The 18,539-nt window shown below is 45.6% G+C and overlaps 1 protein-coding gene across 1 annotated transcript; it reads left to right on the top strand.

The window, feature by feature from the left end:
- Positions 1 to 2: 2 nt before the first annotated feature.
- si:ch211-168f7.5 lies at positions 3 to 18,514 on the top strand. The gene is made up of 4 exons (XM_012866096.3): positions 3 to 587; positions 10,601 to 10,820; positions 11,237 to 11,485; positions 13,022 to 18,514. The coding sequence occupies exons 1-4, from the start codon at positions 348 to 350 to the stop codon at positions 15,547 to 15,549; spliced, it is 3,237 nt and encodes a 1,078-aa protein (XP_012721550.2). The 5' UTR covers positions 3 to 347; the 3' UTR covers positions 15,550 to 18,514.
- The last annotated feature ends 25 nt before the right edge of the window (positions 18,515 to 18,539 follow it).

Genomic DNA, 18,539 nt, shown 5'->3' on the forward strand with positions numbered 1-18,539 from the left:
GTCTCATTGGGGACGCAGAGCACGGAGTCCAGCGGACTGACGGGTAAAGCGGAGGATGTCAGAGGAAAGTCAAGCCTGGGACCGACGTGAGGAGTGAGAGGCTGAGGGTTTGGGCTGATCGATCCCCTGCAGTCATTGAGAGAGGACGCCTGGAGCTGCGGGGCTCCGCGCAGATGGACAGGGTTACATTTCAGCTCATCAAAGCCATGTTAACGTCGCTCGTCCGCACTTGCGTGGCTCTGTCCGGAGCTGCGCCTTAATCTCAGCGCAAGCCCTCGTTTCCGACGCGCTGTAGCCGGGCCGAGCTCAGGGGGTGCGCACCGGGGACCCGCCGCCGTCTCCGCAGGATGGCCGCCCGCCGCGGCTGCGTGAACTCGCTGTGGTCGGGCACCGAGCGGGTCCGCATCGGAGAGCGGCTCAAGGCGACGCTGGCGGGCGTGCTGGAGCTGGAGGTGCTCCGGCGCCGGCAGCTGGAGATGGTGGACGCCGCGCTGAGGGAGCGAGCGCCCGGGGAGCCGCGGGCGGAGGAGGCGGACAGCGCCGCCTCGGACACCGAGCGTGGCTCTGCGCCACCCCGCAGGCAACAGGTCAGTCGGTGCGTCTGTCAGCTCGTGGCTCCGGATATCGACATGACGAGGTTATTAAATATGAACGCGGGCCGGCGGTGATCTGCCAAGAAGCCGGTCCCTCTGCGGCTCGATGGGCGGGTTTTTAGGCTGCGCCCGGAGCGCAGCGCAGAAGCTCGTCCGAGCGGCAGCCGCACGGAGCAAATGTCATTTAGGTCAGGGGAACCAGAACCAGAACCGGTCTGCCTCAAGGTCGAGAGCCAGAAAGTAGATCCCGCTGGTTCCCCTCGGCTCTGTCCCGTCTAAAGGTCACTTTAACACCTTGTTGGAACCTAATGGCCAAAGTGGCCAAACCAGGGACGGATCCATCAATCAACCACTTTTAGATAACGAGTTTTATTTGAACTAAAACGTGTTCGGTGCTTTGCAAACTATTCATATCTCTGGAACTTTTCCAACCTATTGCAACCTAAATCCCTTTGGGGATTTCATGTGACAGAACCAAAACAAAGTAAGGCACAACAGCGAAGATGAAGGGAACAAATGCACAGATTTCATAAAAATCTTAAATGTGTCTTTGCATTCAGCCCTCCTGAGTCTTTGAAGACCCACGTTTTTTAGACTTTGAGGTGTGTCTCTACCAGTTTTGCACATGTAAAGAAATGGTTGCTTATTCTGAGCTGTGTCAGAATGACTGGAGAACACCTGTTAACACTGATTTTCAACATCACAGATTTTCACTTTGTATTAAGGTCTAAATCCTGATTATGTGCTGTGCAGAGGCTGGTAAAGAGCCATTCCTTTGATTCAGGTATGCCAGAGAAGGGATGCATTCAAAAGTTGCCGGATAGTTGCTCTTGATGGCTGGACTTTGGCATCCCTTCTTCTCTAAACCATATATGTTCAGGATCACTCTGCTGGAAGGTAAACCTCCACCCTAGTCTAGTTTCTTCCAGGGTTGCTCTGTGTCTCGCTCTTTTCTTGACCTTATTGTAGAAAAGCATTCCCACATCATGATGCTGCCACTCCCACATTTTTTTTCTGTGGAGCCTGTGTGTTCAGGTGGATGTGCAGTGTTAGTTTTCCTACACACATATAAGTTTGCATGTGGACTCATCCATCTTTATCCATCTGCCCACCAACTCTGACCGGCTTGCCTGTCCCTGCTGAGAAAAGGTCTCCCCGCAGCGTGACGTAGCCACCACCATGTTTCAGGAGGAGGATCTGCGGTGTTCTTAACCTTTTGGTCTAATCTGACCAGGGCATCTTGTGCCAAACTGCACGTAGGACTCCAGTCTTTGTTTCAGCGATGGCTTTCTAACTTGCTACTCCTCCATGAAGGCTAATTTTGTAGCATGCATGGCATGACTAATAGTTTCCCCCTCTACAGATTCTCCCACCTGAGTAGAAGAGCCCTGCAGCTCCTCCAGAGTTACAGTGGGCTTTTTGGGCACTTCTTCGATAATTAATGCTTTAAACCTCTGCACATCTTTCTCCCTGACCTGTCTGCTGTGTTCCTTGGTCTTCATGAGACTTTTTGCTGATAAATGTTCTTTAACAAACATCTGAGGGCTTCTTAGGATCACTGGATTTTTATACTGAGACTACAGACAGATTCCTATTTACTTCTGAGGCAGCTGGTTGCTCTAGATTTTATTTTGGGGATGTCAGACTTCAGGGGTCTTAGGACAATTGCAAACCACACTTTTCAGATTTTTATTTAATATGTTGAAAGCCATGTATCAAATTTCTTACTACGCTAAAATGTGAAAAAGTTTCCCTTTCATCCCCCCGCACCCCAAAAAAAAAAAACCCTTGACCTGAAATTTAAACGCTGGCGTGTTTGTGTCGAACGAGGGGAATGTGGGTTGACATTCAATACAGGAGAACTGGATCTGTCCATGCACGACTTTTGGAAGGAAAAGAGTTAGTTTAATGATCTCATCTGAAAGGCCTTGATCTAATATTTATTATAAAACAAGGAATAGGTAGATGCATATCAAAATCTGCAATATATCAAATCGCAATATCCGTTGGTGTCGTTTTGCAACCCGAAAGGAATGCTTGGCTGGGTGTCTGTTAAGCTATTTATGTTACAAGTGCCATGCATTCACACTCTGCATGCAAATAATGCATTTGGCCAGCTGGGTGGCCTTTCTCTGCCATGTGTGCCCACACTTGATTTAGGTTTTAGTGGCCGAGATGCTAAAGGTCATGCAGAGGCATGGGAACATCATGATAACGGAAAAGAAAGAGATAAGAGAGAAACATGTGGGTTATCTGCAACACCATATTCAGCAGTAATGTCACAATTGTGTCGTTGTCCCATAATTTGGAGCTCAAAGGCAATTTTTGGCTTTTAACTTTGGAAAACCACAGATTCTCAGTTTTTTTTTTTTTTTTTTTTTTTTTTTTTGTTAATCAGAACTCCTCTCTACTTGACTCACTAAGATGTGATCGTCTGTTTTGTTTTATAATATTCTTTTACTTCTGGACATCTTTTTAAAAAAAGTGTTTCCATATAGATTTTTTTTTTTTTTAATTGCTATGAATTCACAGCGTTGCACAGAAAACATATCGCTGCGCTTCTAAGCAAGCCTCTGGAGGAAAAACCTCTGGATTGTGTGCAGCGATCGATCGTTTCAAGCGAAATTCCAAACATTTTTTTTTTTAGCTACAGTTTAGGCAGATTAATCAGTAAAGAAAATCCAAATTTTTTTGTGTGCTTGTGCCCATCTATTTATATAAGACGGCCAAGTTCAATGAAAAGATTTCCTTGCGGGAACGTTCCTGTTTTATAACAAAATTCCCCATCAGGGCTGCCGCACGGAGCTGCATCCTTTTGCGGCTGAACCTCCAGAGAGGCACGATTATACTGTAGGGGATGTGGTGGATCAGTTCGTCGTGGATTATCTCTGGATTATCTCCGGATCTGACAAAGCAGTGACATTGCAGGTCTGCGCTGTGTTCGCAGGTTTTCTCGTTCGAAACCAGCCGCCGGAGGCTACAACAGACAAGCGGCTCGCTGTTACTCCGAGCAGCTGATCCTTCCTCACGGTTACTTTGAACAAACTGTTATTACGCCGTGTGTCACATTAGTCAGCAGCCTGCAGAATACTGATACACGTAAACAAGGCTACAGCTGAGATCTGCTCGGCAGAGTGCTCCTCATATCTGCTATATTAAGATACAATCACATCTGCTAATCGTCTGCGGCGCAGAGGAAGCACTTGAAACCTGATTTCTGAACAGTGGAAGGACAAATCGCAGCCCTCCCAACCACCCACCAGCCAACATCTTCCCCGTGGCCCACCCCTTCCACCCCTCCTTTCCCCCCCGTGGAGCAGAGGGATCCTGTGGGGAGGCCGGGCAGCAGCACTCATTCTCACCTCTGAAGGGGAGCTGCCGGTCGGCCTGAGCAGCCTGGCTCTCTGCCTTTTGCCCCCGCCAGGCTCTTTTCCTACATTCACAACGTTTGCATAAACGGGAATAAAAACAGCGCTGCAATTGTTGCGCAAACGGCCTGTAATTAGTGACAAAAAAAAAAACCCAGAGATTAAGGAGCGTTGAAATGCAGCAGGGATAACGTTCATCACCATCGTGTACCATTTGTTGCAAACCGTGATTTTCGACAAATCGATTTTCCTGCAGCTTTTTGGTCTTGCATAGATCTTTTGAGAAGAATAACCTTTGTTCAGAAATGACGCTGGCTGAAGGCAGAAAAAGTCTGTTTTGTGACTGAAACGTGCTTTTATCCATCGACCCTTTTTCTCATTTGATACCAGCTTGAAAATAGATCGGGAGCAACTCTGCTTGTCTTCGAAATGGGTGTCAAGGCCGAGTTGGAGTCCTTGTAGTTGCTGTTCTGTGTGCAAAAACAAGTGTTCCCTCTGAAGATAACGCAGAGGAAACAAGTGGACGATGAAGGGAACAGGCTGGAAAGTCTTTTATATGCATGGGGAAAAGGAGATGTAACGCAGTCACTCGTTTTAAAGGGAGAATATAATATTATACATGCAGAAAACCTAAAAACCCTGATAATGTGAGACATAAATCAGTTTTTTTTGCATTGTTTCCTTAAAGCAGTATTTTCAAAGTGCTTTTTACTGACACATAATGAGCCTTAGGAAGTAGGTCTCTTTAAAAGGGATAAACACACACGGATGATGACAGAGCAGAGCAACGCATGTCTGCCTTTCATTGTAAACACAAAATAATTTGTCACTGAGAGGCAATGAAGAGGGAAAAGGGTGAAGAGTTTTACTTTCCACATATTGATCCATAATGCAGGAAAAGTGGGTGAGATTTCATATATATATATATATATATATATATATATATATATATATATATATATATATATATATATATATATATATATATATATATATATATATATATATCTATATATATATATATATATATATATATATATATATATATATATATGAAATCTCACGGAGTCCGCTGGACTCCGTGCTCTGCATCCCCGATGTTTTTTTTTTTTTTTTTTTTTTTTGCTAGAGTATTTCTGAAACTACTGAACTCTTGGTTTCAAAAGGGAAGCAAAATAATAATAAAAAAAACCAAAGCTGACGGCATTGTGCCGATAATAGCTCTAGTGGATTGAGCAACAAGGCTGTTGAGGCAACCGGAGGTGTTGTTTGTGAACATAACGTTTCTCAAGACAGAAAAGGTATTGTTTCACTTAGAGAAACACCAATCCAGTTTTTTCTGGTTTAATCGTTAAAATACCTGAGCTGAGTACATCGGCCGATACCCAATACTGAGCCGATAAAACTATTGAATGAATGAACCGTGTACCTTGCCATGTTTGCGGTGTTGAATTTACCAACTCTGTCACCATCCCTCACAATGTTTGCGTTGCAGATATTGCATGTTGCAGTCGGACTTGTTGGCGTATCAACTTTGAAATGCAATCAATCAAACACCAGACTTGGCTCAGTCCGGCTCTTGCTCCATGTTGCTCTGTGTTTGCTCATAATTAGCTGCTCTGTGTGATGATGCAATTGGCATTGCAAACATAGAATTGAAGTGACTAAATTGTTGTAACTGTATTGCTTTTGTATTATATTAATAAAAAGGAAGTGACTAAATCTGAAGGCTGGATCGGCATCATTCATCCGATAGCCGATCCAGCTAATTAGTCAAGATGAGATCTGATATCCGATCTGCGTATCGGATCGGTGCATCTCTAGTTTCACTGTAGTTTCTTTAGTTTTTATGTGTCCTCTGTCAGTATGAAACATTAGCTGTCACCCATTATTTGGCATCATTAAGTAAATTTATAACTGCTGTAGAAATGCTCTATTTTTTTCCCCCCCACAATAATGAGCTCGGTAGAAACAATTAGTTTGATCCAAATGAATTATCGATTAAAGATCAGTGTTTTAACCTGAGTGTATCAGTGTTAACGTGAGAAATCTAACCGTTTAATGTGCTCATAGAGTACCAGGTAAGAATACTGTTTTGAAAGCTACATTACGGCAAAGCGGAAACTGATTATGTGTAGAAAAATGTTTTGGCTGCTTCTATTTGCAATGGTGGGCACAGCTAACCAAAAAGATAGCTTCACTAACCCGCGTGCCACTAGCTAAAGTATTAGCGTTGCTAACACTAAACCGCTAAACAGAGAAATTAGTGGAAGCTAACGCTAACAGCTAACACGACCGCCACTCAGGGCTATCAGATCGCACTGTTTTTAGCCACAATACAACGTAAAAGCTTCGCACCTCAATAAAAACCAGCCCAAATCCCGTCCCCTGATGGAACTCATGTTAAAAAAAACTTAAAACTGGTACACAGAAGAACACGTCACAGGCAAACAACTTTTATTAAAACAAAGAAAAAAGATTGTATAGATCAGCTACACAAAGTATACCACCAATTGACCGTCACACAAAAATCGTTTTCCCAATCATGCCGTCAGGGAACCGCAGCAGAAATCACAACATCTGCCTGAATGTTGCCAGGATTTTGTTTCAAGATACTAAAGTTCTGGCAGACTGGGCCATCTGAAAAGGGCTAGAGTTCTGGTTTATTAGCTTTCTCAGCTATTGGCACTGAGGCCAATTTTCTCCTGGCCTTTATAGGTCATCCCTTTTTACTGGAAAAATCAACATTCGTAATAAGGGCACGACCGTCTCTTTAGGCGTTTATGCCAAAGTTCAGCGTTTCATACTTTGTTGCTTTTATTCATTTGTTTTACATATTACTCAAATTTGCACACAGCAACAATTGTAACTATTGTCAGATGTTGTCAAGTTTTAAAGAGTTTAGTTTTTTTTTTTTAAGTTGTAATATACTGAGTATGTGTGAATTTTGACCTAACATCAATCATTTAACCAAAGGCAGCAAACTAGTTATATGGATAACGGTGAGATTAAGTCCTGAACAAGACATTTTGGGACTGTTTTGTGTGCTCCTATTGCAGGCTTTGTATCCTAATACCAGGAATTGCAACGCATCCCCTTACATGGAGGGCCATTACCCCGACTTGTGGAGTGAGACTTCTTTTGTCTTTTTTTTTTTTTTTTTTGCCTGGGGGGGTAGGGGGGGATTCTCTCTGCAGCTCATACAACAAGTCTGAAACATTGATCCATGCAGGTTCACCGTCTGCAGCCCCTAAACGAAGATGTGCAGCGTGGGCCGCCGTTATATTCCAAACCAACATTAATAATGCATGAAACAATAAAACGCGTGGAAGTCGCAAGCGCTTCTCACCAAAAACCTTCTCCATGTCCTGCAACGGCATCATCATCATCATCATCGTGATGATCTTCTTCAGCCTGCGCCGCTGCTGACGTCATGCACCTGTTAGGAGGAGGTGTATCGCATGTGCAGCTGCTTTATTGTCCAATCGACCCGCACATTTTCAGCAAATTGCTCCTACGGGGAGCTGCGCTCCTCCCTCACGTGGAGCAATATCATATTACAGAGCTCTGAGCTGACCTCCTATCCCTCCGCTGTCTGCCCCTTTATAATTTGATCACTGTGTAAGATTATACCCAGTGATGTGCAATGCGTTATGATGTCAGGAGGCAACGTGGAGATGGATTTTTGTGCAGATGTTTTGGCATTTCACGGGTTATTTCATTAAAACGCACCGAAATAGAAAACTCGGGCTGAAGCATGCAGGCTCAGATGTGCTTCTGTGGTCCAGATAGGAGGGAATCTGTGAATCCAGGCTGACGACGAGTTAAATATTTCGCCCGGCCTGTTGTGCCGCTCTGAGTCTGTGTGGGAGTAGCAGCGAGCGAGCAGGAGTTGGAGAGCTGTAGCTATGGTGAGTAGGGGGCAGCGGGCTCTAAGGATATTATGGAAGTGGGTGAGATGTGTGGTAGTGGTGGGGATTATTTGTCGAAGGGAGCGTGGGGGAGGTGGGGGTCCTTCAAGATGCCCTTCTCTCCTCGCCCGGCAACCGCTCCTTCCCTCCCTCCACTGCCTTCACTCACTCAGTGACTCACTCCGTTATTCGTCTTTTTTTTTTCTTCTTCCCTCCGTGTTCCTCACACTTCTTGTGGTAAACCCACGACTCGCAGGAGGTAAAAGGAAATAAGAATACGGGACCTGCCTGAGGAGTGATAAGAGGAAAGGGGGATAAAGCGTAGCTGGATCAGAGTCTGACATTCTTTCACCCACTTTTCCCCCGTCCGTCCCCTCCTCCTTCCCTTCTGCCCCTCCGAATGCTCTTTGTTACATCATCTGTCCTCTCCCATTATCATCCGAACCCCCCCCACCCCCCACCCCCACCCCTCCTCTCCTGTCACCCCAGCAGTGAGTCACTACCTGTATTGTTTCCTCAGTAACCGCTCACACTGTGCCTCTTGTTTGGGCCCGATCAGACTCATCCCGGCGCTCCTGACTGGTCTCCTGGAGAGAGATGGGCTGATGGGATTTGGTAGGGGAACTGGGACGGGGGGGTGGGGGTGGGGGGGCTCTGGTGAGCTGTTACTAATCTGGTAAATGGAGGCTCTTTGCTTACCTGACAGCTGTTATTCCTACTTGTTCTGGTAGAGGTGGCGTGACCTCATCGGAAACATGGCCGTACGTCCTCTCACACAAATCTGTTGAAGACTGAAGAGCCTGAGCTTTTAAAACAGCGGAGAAGGAGCGGCGTGTTGCCATTTATCTTATCACGCCTCAGAATTTAGCCGAAACTAGTTGGGTTTCTGTTGCCTCAACATTACGTAATGATTTTTTTTTTTTAGCCTTTCGTTCCTCTTACAGTCAAGAAAAACGCTTTAACGGGCTCTGGATGCAGCGTCGTGCAATCGTTTTTTTTTATAGCACTTAATTGTTTTCTGTGTATTTCATTAGCGTTTTACAAAAATCTAGAACAGTTGTAAAATGACAGGAAAAGAGTACATGGTTTCCAATTCTTTTCACAAATGAATGTCTGGAAATAAACGGCGGCGCCAAACAAAAACTTTTGGAAACACCTTCAACTAAAATGACAGTTTTAGTCATTAAAATGACAATTTGAAGATTTAAAGCATTTTGAGGCAATTTCTGGTGTATAAATGAGGCAGAAGCAATTGCAAAATGAACCTGCTTTGCGTTGGGTGTAAGTTTTGTATTAACTTTTTCCCTCTGGTTCTCAGCTCGCTTCAATTTCCTGAGCTCATGTTGCACAATCAGTCAGAAAATTAGTTAAAAAGCAGAAAAGACGTCCCACGGAAACTTTGAAATGCTGTGAGGAAGCCTGATCAACTATTGATTAGAGCCACTTTGAAAGATTACAAGACAGCCGGGCTCCTTCGAAGCAACCAATCACAATGAAGGGGTTTTTTACTCGTTTTTTACTAGTTTTGCACATCTAGATTGAAGTTTTTCCTCATTCTTCTTTGCAAAATAGCTCAGGATCAGTCAGACTGACTGGAGAGTGTTGGTAAACAAAAGATGTAAAGCCTTGTCACAAATGCTCAGTTGGATTTAAGCCTGGACTTTGACTAGGCCCTTCAAACACATGGGTATGATCTAAAACATTTATTGTATCTTCGGCTGCGTGCTCAGCGTTGTCCTGCTGGAAGCTGAACCTCAGACCCAGTCTTCAGCCTTTTGCAGCATCTAGTAGATTTTCTTGCCCTGTATTTGGCTCCATCTGACTAATCAACTCCAGACTGCGTCCAATCAGCATGAGGCTGTTACCACTGTTTTATAACAAATACAGTGTCTTCAGACAGATATTTACCGTTGGTTTTCTGTCATAATTAATGTTCTGTATGTTGGCTGCATAGTAATAAATGAGTCTGTTTAAAATTCTGCACTGCATTATGTTCCTTTATCACATAAAATACTGTTAAACTGCATTTGATGAAGCTAGACAAGTCCGTAACGTAACAAAATACCAAACGGTTTCAGGGATCTAGGTTTTGCAAATATGCTGCATTTTATGTGGGATTTGGACTTCTGTGGAAAAAAAGTTGATTTCTTATTTCTTGAAAGAGAGATGAGTCTTTGTGTTTGGAAAGGTTCCCAAGAAATGGCGAAATGCGGGGACAGGTTTGAACCAGTCTTTCCTGGGAAAATATGTTAACAATAATTTAATTTAGTGTATTTGGACAGCACTCTAATTTAAGTTGGTTATGAATGTGATTGTGCAGCTCAGGCTGACCTCGTTTGGCAAAGAGCTTGGATTGATTGGAAAACCAGGTGCTGGACCTTAGTAAAAGGTTGCCCTTTTGAAGATTTAAAGCATTTTGAGGCAATTTCTGGTGTATAAATGAGGCAGAAGCAATTGCAAAATGAACCTGCTTTGCGTTGGGTGTAAGTTTGTATTAACTTTTTCCCTCTGCTTCTCAGCTCGCTTCAATTTCCTGAGCTCACGTTGCACAATCAGTCAGAAAATTAGTTAAAAAAGCAGAAAAGACGTCCCAAGGAAACTTTGAAATGCTGTGAGAAAGCCTGATCAACTATTGATTAAAGCCACTTTGAAAGATTACAAGACAGCCGGGCTCATTCGAAGCAACCAATCACATTTAGTTTTTTTTTTTTTTTTTTTGTTTTTTCAGGCTGGCTCCCCATCAAACACAATGGGGTCAGGCTGTCAGAGCAGCCCAGAGGAGTGTCTCAGTAACTCGGGGGATGTGGCCGCGCAGTCTTCATCTGTCAGGGGGAGTAACTCCAGGTGGTCCACTCTGTCCTGGGACGCCTCCTCCGACCTGCTCTCCCCTCCAACCCCGGACTCCGGCGGCGTGGTCCACCTGGACAGCGACTCCAGACCCAGTTCAGGTAAATGCACGTCGAACGCACACAAATCCCACATTGTTGGTTGCCCAAAGTGGGAGAAGTGACCAACACCTTCTGTCACCTTCTGATATGAGTGAAAGATTTCCCATTAAACATTAACCACAATCTTTTTTTTTAACGTTTATTTGCTTGAACTCTGTGTGACTCGGGCCCCTTCTACTCTTTTTTGCTGTTAACCAGGCAGTCTTTGTTGCGCTGTTGTGCCGTATCTGTTCTCTGGGCATTTAAAACGTCATAAACACTGGCGCTCTTGGTTAAACACTCAGCGCACACCCTTCTCCTGGAATTTTAACACAGTTTGAGTTTCTGTCGGCGATGTTCCTTTGCTCGGGAGCTGCCAAAGGCGCTCTCTATAACACCTGCACAGGTAAAAGCTGACCATTTCCTATTTTTTTAAGGTTTCTACTCTGTGAGTGGGAGCTCTCTGTCGGACTCCTGCTACTCCGTGTCCAGTGAAGCCGCCCATGTGGGACCAGTGGCCCCTGGCAGACCCCCAAAGCCATGGGAGCAGGTCCCGGCTTCTGCTGACAACACTGACCTCCTGTGGTCAGAAGGTGCGGTGCAGCAGCAGCAGCCTGCCCCGGATATCAGCCAAGAGGACCCAGAACCGATAGAAGAACCACCTCAACCAGCTTCAGATGATCCAGGTGGACTTATACAGGGTTTTGCAAAAGTATTTGTACTCTCTGATCTTTTTATGTGATAGACCAACACAAACTATTGAGTATTTTGTAGGATGGATGGTACACAATGTATGATTTTTTTCAGAATCTTTGCAAAAAGAAAACATCTGGAAAGTGTGGCTTGGTTATGTTTTCAGCCACCTCAGTTAATGTTTTGCAGAAGCACCTTTTTTCTGCAGTTGCAGCTGCCAAAGTTGTGGGTGTGTTTCCAAAAGCTTCACACAACAAGACTAAAATCTTTTTCACAGTAAGGATGGTGGTTCAGGGTGATGTACAGAACTGTCCACAGACGCTTCTTTTATACTCTTGTTCCTGAACAAACGTTATATCGGCCTATTTATGGCTTTCTTACAACCACAGCTTTTTTTTCTTAGTATGAAAAATTAATAATGTCCACAGATGTGGATCTTCTTCCAGAGTTACCATGGGCCTCTTGGCTGCTTCTCTGCCTGTCGCTTTAGGTGGACCGCCACCACAGGCTTTGTCTTTGAGCTCGCTGCTGTTTTCATTGGACTTCCTGTTGTTCACTAAAGTTGTCCAACAAATACCTAAGAGCTGAATTTAGACAGATTTGAGATTAAACACTGGTGTACTCAGGAGGCTCCTGAAGGTAATTGGTTGAGCTGGATTTTATTTATAGGTATTAGGTAGGGCTGATTTTGGAAAATAATCTAATTGCGATTTTTTTTCTTTTCTTAATATTGCGATTTAATTAATTTTTTTCCAGTTTAATTTATCATGTGTTTTTAAAATATACACAAACAACAAATACATTTTTTCCTCGCTGTGTGGATTAGTTGCTAAAAGACCCACAGCATCTAAACTCAGAGCAGAAATGATTGCCTTCTGCCTACAATATATTTCAACCAAAATTGCAATTTTGACTTTTCTCCGCATTAACCACAAGCAACAAAAATGGCCTCTAAATAAAGACGTTTGTAAACAAGGACTATTTTAAATATGAACATTTAATGTTTCTATTGATCAGAATATTATTCAAGAGAACAGCTTTTAATATAATTGGACATCAATCCTTGATGAACATAAAGTGCAGCCAACAAACAAGTCTATGTATTAAACTGATTGACCTGTACTTAATGCTATGTATGATTATACAAACTCTAAAACAAGTAATAAAATTTGATTATCTCTCTGCTGCAACTGTCTTCCCTTCCATGTGGAGGTAAACCCACTTTAAACATTTTACTGACACCTAATGGACGTGTCTAATTCCCTAATTGTTACATAGCCAAAAATTGCAGACCTTTGCGATTTGGAAATTGCGTTTTTTTTAAAATCACGATTATATTGAAAATGTGATTAATTGTTCAGCCCTAGTATTAGGAGAAAGTGGGCTGGATACATATGAAAGTCACATTTTCAGATTTTTCTTTGTGGAAAGTGTTTTAATGCATTAATGCCCTGCTTTCAGCGTCTCTTGTAATTTTGCCAAAACCAGAAGGTACTGTACACTGACATTTTTCTCCTTTTACTTTACAGCTGCAGAGGACCAGGATGCCACTGGCCTCAGCTTTCTGTCCGACCTTTGCACGGTGGTCGGCGACTCCCTGGTTTCCTTCATCATCCCCCTCCTGAATCCCTCTGCTTCCCCCTCCTCTGTGCGTCTAAAGCCCCAGTTGGACCCCTGCTACTGCACGGACCTGGTGTCGCGTCGAACCAAAGAGGTCTACTCCTATCCGAGCCCGCTGCACGCCGTGGCCCTCCAGAGCCCGCTCTTTACCTCCCTGAGCCAGGAACAATCAACCTCCACTACTTCTGAAGGAGCCCAGGACAATGAGCTGCTGGAGGCAAACCCTGAAGGAGCCGATCCTCTCCAGCCTCAGCAGCCTTCCTCTCTGGCCTCCGTCACCCACCTGGAGCAGTACATCACTCGGCTGGCCTGTCAGTACCACAAGCGGGTAAACTCTTCCACCTCCGACCTCATTTCAGCAGCTGCTCCTGCTCCAGTCCTGCAAAATACTCCTGGCAAAAGTCATGGCTCCACCCAATCTCTGTCTGCCTTTGAGAGCCGTAATACACCCTCCTCCCAGCCAGGGGGCAACGTCACTCCCTGTAAGTCCCTGCTGGGAAACTCGGCCAGGGTCAGCCTCAGCGCTGCGGGGAAGAAGGGCCTCAGGAACTCCATCAACCTGGGCAACCTTCCTTCGGCAACCGGAGAAGACTTGAGCATCAACCTGCATCTCAACCTCAACTTGAACCTGGCCCCTGGGTTGAACTCCAGCCGTGGCCCCGCCGACACGCCCAAACCCAGCAGCTGTGGAGCCAAAAAGAGCGACCCCAACTTGGCTCCAGCCGCCTCTTTTACTCCTCTGTCCTCCGCCACGCCCACCCCAGGAGTCAGGTCTCGTTCCCGGATCTCAACCTGCCCGGGCAGCCTGAGCCACCGCAGCTCCCTGGAAGTCCCGCCGAGTTCTGGAGCCAGTCCCGGGTTTGGGTCGTCGTCTTTCTGCCGCTCGTTGGATTGGAGTACCGGCGCGCCCCCCGAGGCGGGGCCGCCGCCGGCGTTTGTGTCAAACGCGGGCTCCGCTCCTGGATCTCAGCGCGGCAGCTTAATCCAAGAGCCCTGCTCCAGTCCCAAACTGAGCGAGGACTCCGCCATGGTGGGGGAGATCTCCCGCCTGTCTGGCCTGTCGCGGGCCGTGGTGGTCGGACTGATGGAGCAGGGCGTGGAGCTGGATATAGACTGCTTCCAAACGGACGCCGCCGGTGGGGTGAGGGGCCACAGCAAAGCTCACCTGACGCCGCAGAGGGATCCGTGCCACGACTACGGCAGGCTGGCGGAGGCCACCCCTCAGAGGCCCATCCAGCTCTCCCTCAGCGTCACCCACTCCCCCCAGTCTCAGTGCAGCCTCACGCCTCCTCTCTCGCACTCCAACAGCCCCATACACCCGTACCAGTCTGTCCACATCCCCCCTCCTCACTACTCCTCACAATGCCACTACCAGCACATCCCTTCGCCGTCTGAGGTGCCCTCCTCCACAGCCTCCTCCCCGGCTTCGCACCCCACTCCAAGGGCTCACTCTCCTCCACGCCCCCTCAAGCCCTCCCCAATGGGGGCCACCCCGCTCTCGGTTTTCCGACGGGATTCGCCTTTCCAGTGCTCCTTGCCACACAACAACCGAACCTCCTCCTCCTCCTGGGAGCACGGAGGAATCCAACCAAGAGGGGGGTCGCTCCGACAGAGCGAGGGTGGCAGCAGGTGGAAGAAGCTGGAGGGAGACGGGCTCTACCAAGGGAAACATGCCTCCCATAAGCTGGTTAGGGCTGCCACCGTGAGCAGCTACGCCAAGAGGGAGGAGCACAGCTCGGTCTGGGCCGAGGAGGGGGAGAAGGTGCGTTCGGCAGCCCACACGCCCAGGAAGTCCTCCGGCAAGCTGTGGAGGGGCTTCGAGGGGCGCCTCTGGGGGAAAGAGCCCGAGAGCGAAAAGGAGGAGATGGACAGAGCCGAGTACGGATACGGCTGGAGCAGGGGGAGCAGGGGGAGCTGGAGGAGGGAGCAGCGACGAGCCAAGGGATCCTCCGGCTGTGCCGACAGGAAGCCAAAAGTGGACCACTCCCCCATCTTCTCTAGATCCAGAGGGAAAGAGGACGGGGAGAGACGCAGCTCCAGCCTCAGGCTTTCCAGGAGGGCTCTGTTCAGGAGTGAGTCCCAGGGGCTGCTCATGCCCCGAAACCACAGGGAGGAGCTGGCAAAGAGGGGACACTGGGTCTCCTCCTTCGACGTGGCGCAGGGCGGCACGGGGACGGGCAGAGACGAGGGCGTCAGACTGCTGAGGTCCAAGGAGGACCAGCGGCTGTCCTCCACCGCCAGCCTCTTCAACCTCTCTCGCTCTCAGAGCCTGGAGGGCAGCTGCCAGTCGCTCTCCCCTCTGTCCTCGCCGTCGTTTTCCCCTTCGCCTCCTCCGCGGACGCCCCTGCAGCGCTCCCGCTCGCTGAGGGATCTGGGGAGGAAGGTGTTCGGCTCCATGAGGTCCCTGAGTCTCAAACGAAAGCCATCCAAGAAGTGACACTCGGGACAGCGGCCGAACCTCACGTTACAGTCAAAACACCGGTTGTGCTTAGTATCCTACCTGATGTAAAAGGAAGTGCCATTTAATTGTGTTTCCTTTAAAGGTGCACCGACTTAATCCGAGCAACCGGATCTCTGATACTGCCTTTAGGACCTACATGGAAGATCCCCTCTGGCACATGACGTCTTTCCAACCTGCTATCCAATGTCTTCATGGCTGACAGCATTCCTTTCAGTAATAATTTGTTAAATCTGATCAATCTAGCCACTTTTGATATCCTCAGAAAACTAAAGGGAAAGTGACAAACATGCTAGTGAAACCCAGTTTGGAGACTTTGAAGCTCTGTGTTTTGTTTTTTTGGGACCCCTGGTGAGTAAAAGGTCTCAGAATGAATAAAACTATTATTGCAGCAGCATCATTTAGGCATGCAAATTTGAGAATATCCCAACCTTTAAGTTGAGGAAAGTAACTTTTGCCAACAGGAGAGCTCTTTGTCTTCTCCTGTTGGGGTTTAGACAGAACTTCGTCTTTGCACAATCTCTCTGGATCAGGGGTGTCCGATGTGCAAATGTATTCAAGGAAGCTGCATATTTGTCCAGCCCAGGCGGCCGATGCAGATCGACTTCTTTTTTCCAAGTAGGGCAACATTTTCGCTGACAAATTGAAATCTTACAATGGAAAAACCATAGGAGCAACACAAAGTATCCATCTTTTGATAACCATGCAGACAGGAGACATGACCACAAATACGCCGTACAGCCAAATCTGCATTTAATTGATTGGTTTTTGAAACTTGCCTAAATAAAGCAACCGTTTCCAAACGAGGACTGACCCAAATCCTGTTCTAGTTACTGAGAATAGAAGGAGGATAGTACCAGAACAGCACACAGATCCAGTTAAAGTCCTGACAGACTTAGCAGGCAGGACAGAAATGCTTTTTGTTTTTAAACCAACACAAATCACAAAATCTGATTACTATTATATCAACCTGGTCTCCCTAAGATAGACTAGACTGTATTACCAAGATAAAACTGTCATTGTCCAGCCCATTGGCTAAAAAAAATGAATGGTCCTTTCATGTCAGAAAATGATGGCCTTATAAAAGGAAACAAAATTTGCTTCGGTTAAATTTACTCCAGAGGGATCGTTAGGGGAGCCAACAACTCTGATTTAGAGCTTCTGCAGGTTTCATTAAGTAAAAATGGAGACTTGTAAACCTTTTCTTAGATGAATACAGTCTCATCGCACCAGAACATCGTCCTCCATACAGTTAGGGAGTCACCCATGTGCCTTTAGGAAACTCAGTCTTATTTTTAACAGTGAATAATGGCCTTTTTTCTGACCAATCTTCCATAAAGTCCAGCTCTTTGGGTTGTAGAGCCTGTTGTGTTCATATGGACACATCCTCCAGTCTCTGCAGCTCCTCCAGGGTGAACTTTGGTCTCTGAGCCTCTTTGCTTAATGCCCTCCTGGTCCGGTCTGAGTTCTGGTTGGCAGCTCTCTCTTAGCTTTGTTGCGGTACAACGTGCTTTCCATTTGAAGATGATGGAGCTGATGGCGCTCCGGGGGAAAACAGGAAAGACTTAGGATATTTTTTCTTACATCTCTACCCAGACTTGGCATGCTCCTTGGTCTTCATGGTGTGATGCTGCTTTGCTTAGTGGTGCTGCAGCATCTGGGGCCTTTTTAGTAAAGCTGTGTCTATACGGACAGGTCATGTGACACCTAGATTGCTACATATGGCCGAGCAAATTTAGTTTTTTTTTTATCTCACTTTACCAATTTAAGACTATCCTCTGCAGATCCATCACATAAAATAAGATTTAAAAAAAGTTAATTACAGCCTGGAATGTAACAAAATATGTAAAGACCCAAAGGAGGGTTGAATACAAGGCACCGTGTTTAAGGATGATTTACAAAATGCTCCATAACTTAACCCAATTGTTTAGTAACATAAATCAGGCTTACAAATCAGCACAAGCAAGGCGGGTAAAGCGTTATCGTTATAACTTGGTGTTTCCATCTCTGGCATGGGAAGCCAAAGCTTTTACACCAAGGTTACCAGACTTCTTCAAATTCCTGTTTTTTGAAGCCAGATCTCATTAAACACACATTTGTAATAGTAAAGGAGCTTTTAGCAGATCATTTACGAAAACATTCTGACCGCCTAAACATGCAAAAATTCTGTTTAAGGAGCATAAACTTGCTTATTAAAAACAAAAGGTTAAAGAAAGGTTTATAAATGTAAAACAATTGAATGTAATTTCAGACATAGGATCTGAACATATTTCAGACTTTGGATTTATTTGGAACATTACACTGAGGACTCTGCAGAAACCTTGTAAAAATTATGGATTTCTTCTCCACTGAATAATGTACTCAACCTAAAGCTTGGGGTTTTTCCATATTTGTTCCTTTTTGTATAGGACTGTGCTGCTGCAATAAAGGATTCATTTACACATCTTTACCAAATGTCCATCTAATTGAAAACATAAAGCAATGGAAGATAAACTATTTTAAAATCCGTCTGTTTTTCTAGAGTTTTTGGATGTTTCAAAAGATCAGTCAGATAAAAAAAAAAAAAAAATCTACTCTGGGAGGCTTTCGTGGCTGTTTTATCGTACTGAATATTAACTCATTACTGGCTATAAAAAGCTTAGTTGCGTAACGCTCCTGTAACCATGAGAATGAATGTGTGCGCACATAGTCCCCGCTCTGCATGCTGCTCCGTGACTCGTTCAGTGATGATGGCTGTGGTGAGAATGTCATATTCTTCTTTAATTGTCGGCAATACAGCCTCTGAAGTACAATCATATTGGCCAGACGATGACCAAAACCAGGCAAATACTCTTTAACTTGATATTTTGCTCAGGACTTTGAAATGAATACTGAATTATTAAAGTAAAGAAGAGTTGTATGAGAATAATTTGTGGCTTATGACAAATAAAAGAAAGCTGATGAATGATGTGCCGTGTCTGAAATATGTG

This window comes from Fundulus heteroclitus, chromosome 23 (assembly GCF_011125445.2).
Source record: "Fundulus heteroclitus isolate FHET01 chromosome 23, MU-UCD_Fhet_4.1, whole genome shotgun sequence".
Taxonomy (NCBI): domain Eukaryota; kingdom Metazoa; phylum Chordata; class Actinopteri; order Cyprinodontiformes; family Fundulidae; genus Fundulus; species Fundulus heteroclitus.